Source organism: Corvus moneduloides, chromosome 3 (genome assembly GCF_009650955.1).
Source record: "Corvus moneduloides isolate bCorMon1 chromosome 3, bCorMon1.pri, whole genome shotgun sequence".
Classification (NCBI taxonomy): Eukaryota; Metazoa; Chordata; class Aves; order Passeriformes; family Corvidae; genus Corvus; species Corvus moneduloides.
Window position 1 is genome coordinate 89048925 of NC_045478.1, and position 18137 is coordinate 89067061.

Below are 18137 nucleotides of genomic sequence, written 5' to 3' on the forward strand. Positions count from 1 at the left end.
GAGATAGAGTTGTTCAGCCTAGAGAAGAAAAGGCTCCAGGGAGACCTCACAGCAGCCTTTCAGTACCTAAAGGGAGCTTGTAAAAAAAGAGGAAGAGCATATTTACACAGGCAGATAGTGATAAAAAACTCGGTGGAATGGTTTCAAACTTAGAGAGGAGAGATTTTGATTCGATGCTAGGAAGAAATTTTTTACTGTGAGAGTAGTGAGCTACTTGAACAGTTGTTCAAAGAGTTTGTGGGTTTCCCATACCTGGAAGTGTTTGTCAAGGCCTTGAGCAAACTGGTCTGGCAAAAGACCCTTCCAACCCAAACCATTCTCTGATGAACTTAAGCATGAGGCTTGCTGAAGTGTAGTGGATATAACCACAAGAATGAGAAAAGGATCAGGTATTGTTGTTTCCTTAATATGGGACTGTCTAGGTCAGATTTTCTTAGGTCAAGGCTGTACAATTTTGTTTAGGTTTCAGGTATTCTTCCAGAAGACTCACTTCCCTTCCCCACATATGGGATTCTGTGCTATACCTGATTAATCTGTTTGGTTTATTGTCTAATCCAGCATCCTGTTAAGCATACATAAAGTAGCGCAGTGGCGGGGGGTTTATCCTCATCTTCTATTTTTCTTTTCACTCTTCCAAAAATAGGAGTCAAACTTAAGGATAGGGATTTATATTTGAGTGCAACTCTCAGAAGCTTTTTGGGGATTGATTCTCACACTGTTGCTATATAAATGCATATCTGTTCACTATTGCTAATTCAGTGCACAGGAATAGAATTATGGAATGGTTTGGGTTGGAACAGACCTTAAATAACACATATGTTGCATCCCCTTGCCATGGCCAGGGACAGCTTTCACCAGACCAGGTTGCTCAAAGCCTCATCCAACCTGTCCTGGAACACTTCAGAGATGAGGCATCCACCAATTCTCTGTGCAACCATCAAGTTTTTAAAAACAATGTAGTATTGACGAAGGCACAATGCTGTGTAAAAAGAAAGTACTTAATGTCTTAAAATCGTGTTGAAACCTTTGGCATGGCTATGAAATCATCTGTGGAATGCAAGTGTATAAAATACTGAAAAAAAAGTTGATATTCCTAATAGGTAAAGTAACAGACAAGCTCCTAATACAGATTTTAACAGATGATTTTTTTTATATAAAGACTCTTTAAAGTATATTCAGAACATCTGTATGATGCTAGAATAGCTAAATCTCTGTAGGGTGAAGTATTCTTCCAAAAAATCGGATCAAACCTAACCCAGCCAATTTATCATCAAGTTAGAAATTCTAATTATATCAGTGGGTTTTTTCTTATTTAATTTTTGCATTTAAATGTATTTAACCGTGCGTATAGCACTTCTAATTGTACTGTAATTTAACTAATACCTTTAAAAAAACCCAGCCTTTAAAACTGGTTGTGCTTAATAATGTTTTACACACAAGGTACCTTTCAGCCCTCTGTAGTAGCTGTCAGCAATTTGGAACCTTGGCAACACTGCAAAATTTGATCAGTTTTTCATGGAGTGAGTTCAGATTTCATTGGAAGGTCAATGTGGGTAAGAATGAGAATCTTCTCACAGAAATAGCAGCAAACAGCTTTTAGGAATGTACTGCTCTCTTGATGACTTCAAACTGAAAGAAGAAATAATATTTACAGTTATATCAGGGTAACAATAAGAGATGCCAGCTGCCTTTGCATAAACATTTGTGCCAGAAGTTTTGATCAGGTCATTAGTAAGCTTTTATATTTAGAACCCAGATCAGTTGTCCAGCCTCCAAGTTTGTTTTGTATTTAGGCAAATGCATGCAACCATTTCACTTCAGCTTCCAGGAGAAATGATCCAAGCAAATTACTTTCTCTTCATGTTATTTTGACCTAAATACCACAGCTAAACAGAAAAGTCATATCCTCTGCTTTGGGCTGATTTTATAGATCTTTCTGCCATGCCTCGTGGGACACCTCTGTATGGACAGCCAGCCTGGTGGGGTGAAGATGAAGCTGATGAAAAAGGTGGTTGTAAGCCAGATAGCAAGCATGAAGCAAAAATGCCTGAGACAGGGGCTTCGGGTAAGTCAGTTGTCTTATTTTGTTTGGTTTATTTTTCTCTTTACTGAACTGCATGTATTCTTAATTAGGGAACTAAACAGATATTAATGTGTGGAAGTTTCACAGTTTGCATAGATGAAAGCCTGTTAAAACTTAGGGTAGTTTAAAAATACATATTTTGCGAGAAACGGTGCATTTCCAGAGATCAATTGCACATGTGATGTGTCAGTTTTCTAGTATATAATACCATTTTTCTATCAGTAAGTATATCAAGTAACATTGCCTGAACCAGTGTGTCCTCTTTTTCAGTTTAATCCATATCTGTCATTTTATATGCATAGGAATATTTCATGGAAATAATTTCTGAAAATAAATGGTAGTGTTTTATATTTGTGCCTGGCTTTTAGCTATATAAGGTTATCTGTGCTAACATTCTCTTCTGTAATTCAGAAATGCTGTATTAGTGGGAATTGCACATCATAGTTCTTGAAGTAAAGATTTGAGCAGTCTAAAGTTAAACTGGTAATGTTTATTTCCCCATAACACAGACCTTTTTATTGGTTAACTTGTCTAGACACAGTATGTATTGCCAAAACTTCTATCTCAGTGCCTATAATTAGGCTTTTATATCTATCGTCAGGCATATAAATAAAGTGACTGCTATTCTAATAAAGACAGTAACTTAAAACTTGCTCAAGTTAGGCCAAAATTCAACCATGTTTGTTTAGCTCTTTAGACACACGTTTAAGGTCCAACAGTTTTAAGTTTGCAGTTTTTTAAAGTACTTTAATTGAGGTGAGAATTTCTCTTTTCTGTCATAGTACTTGCCTTGGTTAACCTGAATCATATTTTGCAGGAGCTGGAGGGAAGTCTAAAAACATGTAGATCAAACTAAATGAACACTTCAGTGTGGTGAAAGCAAGGTCTTTGGAATTAACTTTTTGCCATAGCCTTTTTAATGACCTTTTTCTAAAGTTGTCATCATTCAGACAGTAGGGTAAATCCATTAAGATTTGGACTAGTATAAAGAAACCAGATGAAAACATTTAAATTCGTTTTCCCTCATTAAATATAGGATTATTGAAAAGTAATATCCTAAAGTCTGTGTTTTTGATGCGATGCCATGCCATTAGCAAGGTGTGACACAAGATGCCAGCTGGTATTTAGTAGTATGCCTATTCTTATTTTTTATAATTTTAAATTGCTTTTTCAGAAGCATCAAATTGCATCAAATGGTTTACATGCTCATGTATTTATTTTATCAAGAGATTTTTCAGCAAGTGACCAGTGCTTCTATCTTAGTTCCTGAGTTCCAAGAAAAATAAGATTCCAATTTGTACTCAAACTATCATGGAGATGCCATCTGTTTCAGCAGTAGACAAAAATAAATTTGTTCTAGACTGAACTTCAGTAATTTTTGACATGATTTGCTTATAAGTCATCATAAGGTAAATGATGAATAGAGAAAATGTATTCATATTTTCTGAAGTATTTAAATTTTTTTGTTTGTTTTCCATATATATACACTGTAAAAAAACTAAATTTGGGCCCAAAGCCTTCTTGGCAAATACACTTCTTCCTTTGTTTTTTTCAAAAATATTACAAATTCCTTTTACTTATGTTGTTGCTTTTGTTTAGCTATGAATGTATCTCATTAATAGTATTGATCTAACTAGAGTGTAGGAATAGGTTTTATTTCCTCAAACTGAAAAACTTATAAAGCTGCAGGAATGGAATTCAGTTTGAAACAAAATACTAAAGAATAGCTTAGGTGAAAGGAAGACACGAGAAAAAGCCAAAACCTGACATTTTTGCAAAACTTTAATTTGTGAGGATGTAGAATTACAATTCCTTGTATAGACAAATGATTTATTTATTGTGATCACTTAATCTCTGAGTAGACACTAATTGTATGTTCTACTAGTCTGGTTTTTGACTGTTGCAGATATTTTTTAGTAGTGTTGGCAGAGTGTCTGAGGGGAGAATCCATATAAGAGCTGGCATTTGCTTCTATGGACACTTCCACAGTCTCAGAACACTGTGTCTGTGTAGAAGTGTGCAAAAGACATTCTGAATGTTTTCATGCAATTATAAAATCATAAGGTTTTTGGGCTGCTTTTGCCTACAATTGCGTTCTATGAAAAGATGAACTTCTTTTCAACAAATTATTACGTATTTTCTTCAAGCACTTAGGTTTTATAATGTAGATTAATATAATAGTAGGAAATCACTATGAAGACACACTTGTATGGAAGAAAATTGGAAGCTTCACAAGACTGTCATGCTTGAATATTTTTAAAATATAAGCCAGCTTTAGTAAAAAATGTTCAAGATTGGTGCAGTTAATTATTCTTTCATGGGTTAAATTGTACTAAGTGTTTAAAACTGATCTAGGACATGCTTTTTAATATAAACTGTCTAAAAGTAAGTACATTACAGGTGAATTCTAAACTAACTCAAATCAATAAAGTCTAATAACATTTTAACAAAGTAATCCTACTAAAAATCTTTTGTCATGCTTTATTGATTTATTACATGATTATTTACTGAATAGAAGACTTGAATTCTAAGAGATGGGGCAAGGTTTAATGAGGAGATTGAAGCGGGAGATTTGTTTCTGTTAAGCCAACTATAGACAATTAGTCTTTACAGTCTCAGGTTAATAAGATTATTTCAATGTTACTGTATTTCTATTACAACACAAACTCACTAATGAAAATTATTTACAAACAGAGCAGAATAGTCTGGAAAACTTTGAAAAGAAAAGTCCTTTCTACATTTTGCAGATATCTGTAATGCTCCAGTTTAATGATCCATAGGTCTACTAGTCTCTATTAAAATGAACAGTTGTGTGTACATCTCTGGTGTGACTTTCTGCTGCAGCTGTTAAATGTCCATGTTATTGGCAGGTTTATGGGGTGTGTAATTATTATTATTGCCATATGTTACACTCTCACTTCCTGGTAAAGCAAAAACTGCATTCTCTGCTGATCTTTGTACTAGTTGTAGAATTTTATGTCATTAATGCCTTTACCAGAAATCTAAGAAAAGACAGAAAAAGGTTTTTAAGAAGACTTTAGGAATCTGAAGTAATTCTTTCCAATTGGCATGAATTTTAATTCCAGCATTGCACAAGAAAATGTCAGATTAAACATTCCTTGGATTTAAGAAACAGTGTCATTTTCAGGTTAAGCAGGCTGACGTGAGAAATAGCAGTGTAATCAGTGTGTGTAGATTACATGCATTGTAACGTGTGACGCTTAATCAGGAGTATTAGCAGTTAAGTTCCTAGAAGTTTGTTCTAGAATTTTGATGAGTTTTGTCTTGAAATACATGCAAGTGCTGCGTATAAGGCTTGCTTTGCAAAGCTCTAGCAGTACATGTGCACAGTATGTCATGGGGAGCTTACAGAACTCTTTAGACCACTCACAGCAATATATTTAAGTAAGATTAGTTTGGCCCTTTTTTCACTTAAATTCCTTTAAAGCAGGTAGTTAAATGATTTATTATGAGCTATGAGGATTTATATACAATGCTGTTTTATATTTTTATTTTGAAAGAGCAATTCTGATTTTTTTCGTAAGACTGGTTATGAAAACATTGAAAGACAAAGGTCTTCATATTCAATACTAGGTGGATCATTATATGTATTTATTGAAATCTTGTCTTTAAGTAAAAAATGAAAAGTCTACTTCAGTGACAAAGCAAAAGAAAAAAACCCTGAAATGTAAGTGGGAAATAAAAAGTAGGAATATGAAAAGAAAGAGGAAGGAAAAAAAGAAATTCTGTTAAGTATTTGAAAGCACTAAATTCAACTTCTTTTATTACACATACCATTGCACAGTCCCAAATATAAAGCTAACATTAAAAATATTTTGGGGTGTTGTGTAAATATGATATTTTGGCTGTTTCTTATACCTGCTGCAAATGAATATATTGCTTCAGGTTTACAGACATTTTTTCCAGGAAGTGCTTTGTGAATTCCAGAACATTTTCTTTTACAGGTTTCGTTCTTAAAATTGTATTTTTTGAGCAGAAAGAAAAGAGCATTACTAAAAATTTGAAGATTGTGCAAAATACTTTCTGAGATTCCCTATCATTGCAGATGATAACATATTAATATACAAAGGCAGTTTTACACATCTGAATAGCACAGACACCTATGATTTTTCTTGTCCAGGTTAGCAGGTAAAATGTTAAGATTCTGACTACTTGTGTGTGTAACTTGAGAAAAAAGACTTAAAAACCCCCAAAAAGTCCTAGAAAGTGTAATCAATTCTGCTAATGTCACAAAGTGAATGTTGCATTTCTGATGGTCATCTCTGAATACAATAGAATAGAGTAGAATAGAATAGAAATCCCCAAGGTTGGAAGATACCTTCAAGATCATCCAATCAAACCATCCAGCCAGATCCAGATGCCTCTTGCACACCTCCAGGGACGGTGACTCCACTGTAGCCCTGGGCAATCTATTCCAATGCCTCACCACCCTAACAGTGAAAAATATTTTTCTAGTATGTAATCTGAATCTCCCCTATCTCAGCTGAAGGCCATTTCCTCTGGTCCTCTCACTGCAGGCACTGTAGAAGAAATTGGCCCCCACCTCAGTACAGCCTCTTTTCAGGGAGTCGTAGAGAGCGATGAGATCCCGCCTGAGCCTCCTCTTCTAGAGACTAAGCAAACCCAGCTCTCTCAGATCCATCCTGTAGTAAAGGATCTCCCTGAATCTCCCGTTGGTTAAGCTGATGGTTTCCTCAATATTACATAGTTTCTCTCCTAGTCTCTCCTAGACTGGTTGTTTCAATAATAGTCTCAGTACAGCTGGGTAGCAGCTACCAATTATTGCTTCCTTGCTTGCCTTGTAGAACCAGTTGCTCAATTGTCTTTTATAGCTCTAGACCTTTGAAGAGTGAGAGCTCCCTTTTCACAGATAATCCTGTTAGTTTTTCTGCTCCTTTCCTTTTAGTCTTGCCAGTTATGAAATCTCTTCAGTCCTTGAAGAGATTGCAGTTCACAACCTACCCATCCCCTCATTTTCCCAAAACTCACTTGGGAAAAGTTGCCTTTTTTGCTATATGTATACTATGCTTATTCTGTTTAAAAAATTACGGAGCAGTGGCAACTACTATCTTCAATATTTGCTTGCAGTTTTCTCCTAAAGGTGTCTGTATTTAGTCTGATATATAATTTCCTTCGTCTTGGCAGATGACATTTTGTAATAGGATTTCAAAGGTAAGGCTGTTTTATAGATCACTCTTTGTAATACTTAGAAAGCTGTAAGGACTTGCATTTAGAATCTGAGTGAAAAATACTGAAGGGTGGTTCAGCTCAGGATATGTATTAATTTTTTGTTTCCTCATTGTTTTCTATTCCTTATTTTAATCAATTCTGATGCTTTTAACTCTTCTAAAAATGCAAGTACTTCTGACTGAAAATAGGATTTTTAAGTAATTAAATTTAATACTTCAGGTATTTTTTTTTATATAATTGTTAAAAATTTTTCCAGTTTAATAAAATTTACAACTTAGTTGTAGTTCAGTTTCTTGCTTCATTTGAATAAACTCTGTCTTAATTTAGATTCAAACTATATACTGGTATCTGTTTAATCAAAAATATTGGAATCAAATACTGTCCATATTATTATAGTATAAACAGTTGATTTGAAATGTTAAATTTGGTGCAGACAAGTTTCACACAGAAATTTTTTTATGAAGTCCTTCATCAACGCTGACAAATCAGTGTGAGAGATCCTCTCACTGCCGTACATCTGATGCAGTTTGCCTACAGTCTTACTATTTTCAAGAGATGGTAATAAACCAACTATTGTATAATTACGGAAAAATACTATGTCTTGTGTGGCCAGCAGGTTGCTCCTGCCTTGCCCCAAAGTAGAAATAATTCTCAAAACAGATTATTAGCCAGTTATCTTTTTTGAAGGAGCATTGAACACTCTATCTGGCTTAATTATTGGCTACAGGAATTGCATGATATCGTTGACTTGAAGTTTTGAGTAGATCCATGTGGGGGAAAAAGAAGTTGTCTATGAATTGGCTGTGTGGTGGGTTACTCTCCTTTTTGGTAACTGTTTCATATTGTAAGGATTCAGGCTCTAGGTTTGATCCTACTACAGCTTGATCCATTCGTGCTTGTTAGCTACATGAAACAAATGGAGCGTGATGGTGGTTTACCTAAAGTCTAGGAGCTGCAAACTGTGATTTTTGTTTATTTCTTACATTCTCTATATGAACAGAGAAGTTTTTTTAATAACCTTTGCATCAGTAAAATCGATTAATTCTGTATTGTGTGTCTGCTGAGTAAGTGTTTTCAGGAAGGGTATTAAAAAGGCATTCTGTTTCCCAGGGAGGGAGGTAGTGAGGTGCTGTTGTAGTGCCTGAAAACAACCCCACAGACATGAGGCAGCTGATGGTGCAGTGAAAAGCAATAGCTAGGGGATTCTTAGAATCCAACAGCACAGTAGAAAAACCTGTCTGAATTCTGAACATGTTTTGTGTTTTAACAGCTACTGGTAGAAAAAAAAAAATTAAAACTGCTTTGTTACCTGCATTGGAGTTATTTTATCCAATGGATATCCAAACATTGCAATAATAAAGAATGTGTACTGGTCTTGTTTTCATTCAATAACACTTTTTTTTTTACTCTTCTAGCTATTATTCTTTCCCTTAAATAGTTTATTTCTCTGTATCACACTACCATCCTTTTTTTCTTTTAATTTTTAACCTTTTCATAAATCCTCACAAGAAGTATGCGTTTCTGAGGAACAGCATAGGTACATTATTCCATCCTGCATCCTTTACCCTTTAAATTCCTGACTTCAGTATAAATGTTTCTATTGCTGTCTTATTGCATAATAGGTTAATACACAAATATTAACTTTCTCAGCTGATGTAGTGTAGCTTTTTTCACCCAAAATCAATTAGTTGCAGGCTTATTTCTTTGCTTGGCAACCTGAAATGATTTCTTAAACATCTTAATGTGGTCCATGATAAATCGCTTAGCAACTATTCTGAATTCTTTTGCTGGAATCCAACGTGCCATTGCTGCTAATGTCTCAAACTTTCGTTGCTTTTAGCACATCTCTGTACCAGGTATTTTGGCTGATGTAGTAGTTCATGGAATGCAGTCAGAAGGTTTGTTTCTTAAAAGCACATTGGTAGCTTTGCTGCAACCACAGGAAGCTTTAGCCTTCATTTAAAGGCTACACGGTGGAACTTGGAATTACTACCCTGTGCTTTTTCTACTTTCTGCTTTTATTAGCCAGTGAGAGTATGGCTTGCTAACATTCTGCATGCTTCCAGCTATTGTTCCTTTTTCTGTTCATCTACAAACTATGGCAACAAGTAAAATAAGAGGACATGACAGTAAAATTTAGCTTCATTCTTTGGTTTTATCTTTTGTAGAAACATAAAGGGTTTGAATTCCACAACGTTTTCCAGTGCTTAGCAGTGTTCAACTTTCCAAGCCAGAATTAATGTTTATCTTGCATTAATGTGTGAATTATTTTTCTGAAGAATTAGGCCAAACAAAATTATGCTTTCTATCTACTGCAGGAGATGGAAGATCATTAGCACTTATTTTGGGAGCACCTTGATTTGCTGTTTTCTCCAGTAGAATGGAATTGCAATAATGATCAGCTCAACAATTTCTCTGTTGTGATTTACCTGTTTTCCATGTTCAGATAACTCATCTGACCTTTAAATCTTCTAAAAATATTTTGCTTGCACTTTGACAAATTCTGAGTGATCTTTTTGCCACTTTGCACTTTTCACAGCCAAAATTCAAACTGCCTTTTCATGAATACTTTTGGTATGTAATTCTGGAATTATTTTTCCAGAACTATGGTGCTCAATCTACTCCACAGTCTTACTGTTTATTCCAGAAATTACTCAAGTGGCCTTTATAGGAGTTCAGAAACTTCTTGAGGAGCCTGAAGTTCCCAAGTATTGTGAAATCTGTTTTTTTTTATTTTTCCTAACAGGATGCAGCACAGATGCCAAGCAATCTGAGGAGCAGTCTGCATCTGCAAATGAAGAACTTTATCCTTTCTGTAGGGAGCCCAGTTATTTTGAAATCCCTACTAAAGAATGCCAGCAAGCTTCACAGGTAGCAGAGAGCACTATTCATGAAATTCCCACAAAAGATACCCAAAGCTCCCACACAGCAGCTTCTGGGCACGCTTCTTTCACCATTGAATTTGATGACAACTCTCCAGGAAAAGTAAAGATCAAAGATCATGTGACAAAATTCACGTCAGAGCAGCGTCATAAGTCGAAAAAGCCTTCTTCATCCAGTGGTCAGGACCTGCCGGGGCTTCAGACGGTGATGATGGCCGCGGAGAGCAAAGTAGCAGATTGGCTTGCACAGAACAATCCTCCGAGAATGGTGTGGGAACCAACAGAGGAGGATTCCAAAAGTATTAAGAGCGACGTTCCAGTGTACTTGAAGAGACTGAAAGGTAAGTGAATAATTCCAGCTGTGCTTATTCTGAAAGCAGCAATTCCTCACCAGCATGCAGTCAGAGGATCCCTGAGCCCTTGCGGAGCTCAGATGAAATCACAGATACTCCACATGTGTGCAAGGATCTGGGTTGGGAAATTTTTTTGCTGAATAAAGTCTTACAAAGAGCATAAGAAACCAAATGCTGAATCATCTTACAATCAATATGCTAATTGGATATGTTCTAGGATGGCTGAAAACATCAGATATTTAAACATTGATCTTGAAAACGAAAAGGAGAAAACCCAAACCTTAGTTAAATTCTATATATCTCACTTTTTCTCATGAATTACTTTAAAAAGCTGAATTGCTTTTTAGAATCAAAGCTCTGAAGTTCAATTTACACTTTTAGCAACTCTTTCAATGGCAGTGCTGTGAATATTTATGTGTTATAAGAAAATCATTTATGGCAAAGAATACATCATATAGTCATTCTGCTTAGGTGGATCATGTTTGGTAGAGTCAAGTTTGAGTCGGGAATCAGAAATAAAGCAAGAGCTTCAAGTTTTATACTCAGCTTATGGAATATTGTATTTATATGAGTGCTGCTGTTGAATGGAGTTCCAGGTGATCATACATGTTCATTTATTGCAGACAGTGACATTTCAAATGAAATTAAATGTTACACATGACAAGCGTACTTTCTCTTGAGTGTCACTTAACAGACTAGAGAAGCAGGTAGTCTTGATGTTCAGAAGAAGATTCCAGTACCATTCAGACTTTCAGAATGAAAACTTCTGATGAACTTTTTAAGTCTCTCTTATTTTCTGTTTTTAATTTCAGCAGGTTAACTGTACAATTCTTGTTTTCCTTGGCTCTGCAACATTATCATGTCTAGTTCTTAAACCAGCTGGGACTGGGTACAACATTCTTTGCCTTATTGATGAAAAGTCTGCTTTCTAAGGCTGGCTCTTTCAAATTAAGCTAAAAATAAAATTCTGGAAGCAGAATTAGATTAATGTGCTAGCATAAAGATAATAGTATATTATTTCTTCCGTTGTAAATCACATTCTTTGGCCTTCATGTAAATGTATTGGATTCATGAATGTTCTTTAACATACTAGCCATGACACTTTGATAAATAGAAGGGGCTTTGCTTATAAGCCTCTTCCTGGCAGAAACTCCTCAAAGTCTGATTAATTTTCATCTGAAAGAGGTGTAAGTTATGGGACGCATATGGCCGTAATAAATATCTGCATTTTGTAATATCCTATGGGCTGTTTGTATTCTCATTCAGTAGTTGTATTTTTAGATAGCAAATATACCTAGGTGCTTTGAAAGACCGATTTTTTTTTTAAAAATCAAAGCTTATTGGGTTTTTTTTCTCCTCAGCTTTTTCATATAATATTCTGTACTGAAGTCCCACTGCTAAAATTATATGACTTTCATTGTGGTGTTGATACTGCTTTAATATTATTTGGAAGTATATGAATCATCACATCATTTTTGTAGGCACGATTCTAATAAATAGAAAACAGGAATGTAAGTTGGGATTTCAGCTGTATTTTCAGTGGTGTTAGTCTGATAAGTAAGATTAGCTAATACGTAGTTACTATTTAACTGAATAGTAACTGCATATCCTAACAATTTAAATGAGAAAATGTTAAAAAAGTCTATCCTCTGGAGAATCAAAAACACAGAAATTATATTATGCACATATATTTATTTATTTTTATATATATGAACTCTTTTAACTCTTTTGGATCAAGTTTTACTCATATTTATATATATACATATATATGTATATATAAAAATATGAGTAAAACTTGATCCAAAAGAGTTCAGAGAGGGTGAAACTGTTCCTTCCCAGGTACTGAACTAAAACTTAGGAGCATTGACACTTTCATTGTACAGGAGGTTGGTCTGTGTTAAATGCACTTACTATGTGTAGGTATCCAGCCTTCCGTGCATTTTCAGGTATCATTGCAAAGTACATTTGTAGTGTATGATTTATGAAATATGTAATCCTTATTCATAGATCTCAGAGTAGTTTGTGGAATGAATAAGTAATAACAACCATTTTACATGCACACATCAGATGCTGAGTGGAGTGAATTATGGAAAAACTCATTGTTCTTCTTGGAAAGAGTAATAAAGAATTCAATCCAATTTTAAGTAGACATTTCTCATGATAAACTGTTGTAAATGTGGGAGGAATCCAGCAATATGAACTGGGGCTCTCTTTCCACTGTCTGAAGGACTTTATTAAGGTTTTCTTTTTCCTCTTAACCCTGCCTGGAATGTGTCAGTAGTCATTTGTAATCAACTGGCTCTGTAACAAAATTGATATAATTCAAAAACATACTATAGTACAGCTGGTAAAATACTGGCTTTTGTATGTCACTGATTTCACAGATGAGAATATTGGGGAAAGGATACTTCAAATGCACTGCTGTTACTGATCAGCTTCTAAAATGTTTCATTGTTTGACTTGTAGCAAGTTGATGGCATTTCCAGGAACTGTACCAAATTTGCAGAGCCAGGTACTGTAAGCTGTTGGAGTCTAAACAGAAATCCAGTTTGAAATCATTTCCTTCCTAGTTCGCTGCTTGCATTTTTTTGTATATGTTATGTTGAGGTCTTTCTTTGTTTCACTGTGCTGTATATTATTTTGCTTTGCCTGTAGGGAATAAACATGATGATGGCACACAAAGTGATTCAGAGAATATTGGTGCACACCGGCATTACAGTAAACGGGCAGCACTTGAAGAACACTTAAGGCATCATCATACAGAGCTGAAAAAGACACACCAGAAAGTCCATTCCACAGAAAAGCAGCAAGAGCAAGCTGGTTTTAGTCAGACTGCCTTTATGATTGAGTTTTTTGATGAAGACCATCCTCGCAAGAGACGTTCTTACTCTTTCTCTCAGAATGTAGGAGCTCTGTGCCCAGAATCTCCATCTCCAACCTCTCATGCACGAGCTGAAAGAGTGAAACCTGCATCAGGAGAGAAAGTCCCTTCACCTGTGCAAGCTAGCTCATCACATCACAGAGCAGTACATGGTGTTCATGCCAAACTTCTAAAACAGAAATCAGAAGAACCCTCTGCTGCATTACCTGCCTTACAAACTGCATTGTTAAGGAGTTCAGGAAGCCTTGGCCATAGGCCTAATCATAACCAGGAGATGGACAAAAAGTTGAAGAGCCAACAAATTTCTGCTGCTACTGAAAAGGACAATGAGGATGACCAGAGTGACAAAGGTACTTACACTATTGAGTTGGAAAATCCCAATTCTGAAGAAATGGAAGCCCGCAAAATGATTGACAAGGTGAGAAACCTAAAATGTATACTGATGTTACAAGTGTTATGTGATGTGTGGGCAGCAGTCTACCACTTCAGTTCTGCTTATTAAAGCTGCTGCAATGACACAAGTTTCTAAACCAGTCTATAATGGTGAAATATGGAATGTCCTAGGAGCCGCAGCAGACATTTGGCTAAACGTTATTCCTGTTTCATACAGCTCTTCTCTTAAAGTTTGGTAGTTTTAATGTGTTTTCAAAAGATTTCAGTACTCTAAAAATACTAGGCACCAAAAATAATTTAATTTTTATGAGGGTGGTTTGTGTCCCTGTGGAAATACTCAATTGTTCTTAAAAGCCTATTGTCTCTCTAGTTTTCAGGATATAAATTGGTTCCATCCAAATGATCATATAGCTATAGATTGTAAATGTTTTCTATACTTATTAAAAAAGTATATTCAGTAACAGTAGCTTAAATTTCAGTGTCAGTTATAAAGAGTAAGTATAAAAATGCTTTAATTTTCCAGAAGTATTTATATGATAACAATGTAAATTTCCTAGTTTACTTATTGGTAACAATAGAAATATAAATAACAATACAAATTGTATTTGCAGTTTAAAAACTGTGTTAAATAACTGTTCTTTGGATTCAACAGGAAAATATGGGTAGCAGAAGCTATGTTCAATCATTTGGCTTAACATAACTCTTGAAATGGATTTTTTTCTGGTTTTGTTGTGTTTTCCTAGATAATCTACTGTGGTAGAATGCCTGCAATCCAATTCTAGGCTAGGGATTTGCTAATTTAACAGAACATTCATCACTTACTTGTTTTAGAATTATCTAAGCATTCATTTGCATGTCTAAAAAAATTCTGAAGTAGTGGGGATATGGGACATTTTATTATAGGTTTTCTTTTAAAAAGGTATTTGTGGAGCATTTGGGGACAGGGATTAAAGTAAAGGGTAGCGCTTTCAATAAAGTAATAAAGATAATAGTTTTGCCTCTTATGGATTCTGAAAAGGAGATTTTTTACTTCTTTGAGCCAATATTCATAAAAACAACTGAGAAACAAAAGCATTCGAAATGAAGCAAGTGAATATTAAAGAACTACAAATTTCTGCATTTTATTCTTAAATTATAAATCTTCAACTAAATTGCATCAGAAAATTTTTAAGTCAAGCTTTAGCTAAGTATAGCTGTTCAACAGGGCTTATTTGGAAACCACAAAAAGTAATAACATTTGAAAATAGACAATTTATGTACTTGATAAAAATGTTAATACTGACTAATATTTATGTACTTGATAAAAATGTTACTACTGACTAATATTTATGGTCAGGGAGTATGCTGAGCTGGAAGGGACCCATTAGGATCATTGAGTCAAACTCCTGGCCATATGCCGAATCACACCATGTGCCTGAGGATGTTAATAAAATTGCAAATTTTTGGTGGCCTTCAGTACCCGTTCAGATTATCTGAAGTCAGTTTTTTGTTTGAAACAAATCTCTCCTGTTACAGGAGAGATTCAGGAGCAGGAAGTGAATGGAAGCCTTAAGGAAGATAGTAAATTATTGCTTAATAATCTTAGTGTTATGTAAAAGCTTTTGAGTATCATAAATTTCCCTTACTGCTAACTTATAAGGTGTCACCACTAGGTATTAAAGATTTACTGTGAAGTAAAGCAGAGATGTTTTTTCTTCAAGGTCTTCTGTATCATTTCACTTAGCATCTGTGTTGAAATCTTATGAACACTGTATTTTACACCCAGTTCAAAGAGCCCTGCTATGCAGTTCTTATTTGATTTGGTAATGTGAAAGCAGTATGATACTATTTTTATGAAGTGCAGAAGAACAGCCAACAAAGAAACTAAACCAAATGGAAGCCAAAATTTCGTCCTCCAGCTGAGCTCAGCTTTGCTTCCCTCCTATTTTAAATTGCTAGTGCTTTGGATAATCTTACTTTGCCAAAGGGGGTTAAGTGAGGTATAAGACAAGGACTTTTGTTAGCCTGTTGACTCCTGTGCTTCTTTGTTGAGGATTTAAGAGAATTATTGGTTTACATTTTATCAGTTATTTCAGTATAACCACTCTTTCATTGTTGGCAAGTCAGTCCTTTTTCTGAGTAGTTACCATGTCTGCTCAATTGAGTCTCATTTAAGGGTGTCTCTTGGGTCAAAAGTTTGATAATTCAAGAGTTTAATTTGATAGGATTGGGATGAAAATGCACTACAAATAGCAAGGATCACTTTGTAAAACATTTGCACAAACAATGCAGTCTTGTCAGTAGCAATTTATATTAGAATGGTGCTAAAATTTGTGTGTGGTTTATCTGAAGAATTTTCAGGGGAATAAAGTACTTCTGGATTTGAGTATTTTTTCCCTTTTATTGGAGAAAATGGTGAGAATGACCAAAATATCCAAAGATTACTTCCAAGTGTGACTCATTCTTTGCCTTAGCCTTACTTCTTCTCTTTTCCCTGGAAAGGAACATAAGAGCAAACCACAAATGCAAGAGTAGTAGTAACTTTTAAAAAATCAAGGTGGGATTATTAATGTTTCTTTGAGTTAAGAATCCAAGAGAAACATGCAAGAAATCAAAGTTAAAATTCTCAGAAAACAAAAAGGAAAACACCCATCTATCTATGTAATTTGAAAGAAGGGGGAGTAAAAATCTTAATGTCGAGCTTTATTAGTTCCTTCAAAAGTACTATTTTTGCTTAATGTAGCCTTTTACTAAAGATTCTAGGAAATAGTTTCAAGAAAAGTAGATGGTTGTGTGAAATGATTTTAAAAATCTAGAAACTATTCTGCCCTGCTTATTCAGCATCTTCATTTCATTTAGATTGCTAAGGATCCAATTCTTCCTCTGGTGCTCTTTCAGCCTCTAAGAAAAAAGTATTGTCACTTCAACAGAAAAGGAGTAGAATAGCAAATGACAGAACCTTTATTTCTCAACCATTTTAAAGCCTGACTTTTGAGAAAAGAATGTGAGAAAAATGCATTATTAGAAAGAAAGAGGAAGACATTTCATAAGTAACAGAGAAAAGCTTTTTAATTTTGATTCTTTTCCCTAACAGAGAGGTGTAATCATATATCTGCAGTCATTCCTGTCTTGGGGTGAATGTCTGCTACTTACCTAAAATGAAAGGTTTCAAACACATTATGGCTTGTGTCTTATACAGCTTTCAAACTTGCATTTTGAATTTTTTTTTTAAAAATATTTTATTTTAAGATGAAAAAATAGAGTACATATGCAGATAATTTTCAGTTGTAAACATTCAAAGAAGATGCAAGTAGGAATTTATGGTTGTGTCTTGATGTTCTTTATGAATAGAGAATACTTGAAAAATAACTAAATGTTGCTTCCTAAAAGTCCTTTCATTAGCCAATGATATTTCTGCATGCAGGTGTTCAAATGTCACTTAAATTCATAGAGAAGTATGAATTGGTTAGTAGGCTAAGGTTTAGAAAATAAATATATTAATAACAGGAGGAAAAAATAGATTATGGATATATCTTTTTATACTTATAGAGCTCTTTTTAAAATTGTCATTGACACCAATTTCATCAATGTGTGTTAAGAGAGCAATCTGCTCTTACATACCACAAAGCCCACCTTGAACACGTGTGGCATAAAATATCCTCTACTCAAATAGCATCAGAAAGCCACAACTCTTTCTAACAGAATAATGGTCTTATTGTATAAAATAAAACAAATTCAGGATCTTGATTTAATTTAGAACATGTTTTCAGTGTTACTTTTACCATATAAAGTACACTAGTAAATCGGGCACAGTTGTAGGATTTGTTTTTCCTTTACATCCAGCCTTCCTGCTCTTTAGATGGGTTCAGTGCTTTCTTCTGTTACCTCTTAGCAATTGCTTTCTTTTTATCTCTGAGCTGTAAATTTTCTTTCCATTTTACATTTTTTAAATAAATCAAATTTATTAGAAGAAAGTTGTTCTCAGCAGTCATATCGCATTAAAAAATCTTCATATGCCGCAGAAAAGGTAAGTCTGTCAGTGGATGAAAGAATTTAAAATGATGCTTCTGCAGTTCATCTTCCTTTTTTTGTTGATATAAAGAGACCAAATTATCATGCTAATGACTTCCCTTTTTCAATAAAGCAAAGTACTGCCAGTAATAAATATTAATAAATGAATGTGCAAATAATTCTGCATGTGTTTGGAATATTAAATACTTTGAGGCTATTGCAGTAAATAAAAAGCAACTCAATGATTTTTTTGCAAGTTCTTGAGGGCTCTTTGTTTGTTTTGCGTAGAGTTTTTTATTGTCTTCTTCAGCCAGTTTCATTTTAGGGTATTTAAAAATGGAAAT

The 18137-nt window shown here is 34.6% G+C and overlaps 1 protein-coding gene across 10 annotated transcripts in view; it reads left to right on the forward strand.

The window, feature by feature from the left end:
- Positions 1 to 18137, forward strand: part of CEP170 (centrosomal protein 170) — a 95672-nt gene that overhangs the window by 35215 nt on the left and 42320 nt on the right. For all 10 annotated transcript variants that reach the window (XM_032102660.1, XM_032102655.1, XM_032102657.1 and 7 more), the window contains exons 7-9: positions 1931 to 2065; positions 10041 to 10517; positions 13185 to 13828. In XM_032102660.1, coding sequence (XP_031958551.1) covers positions 1931 to 2065; positions 10041 to 10517; positions 13185 to 13828 — 1256 coding nt within the window. The remainder of the gene's footprint in view (positions 1 to 1930; positions 2066 to 10040; positions 10518 to 13184; positions 13829 to 18137) is intronic.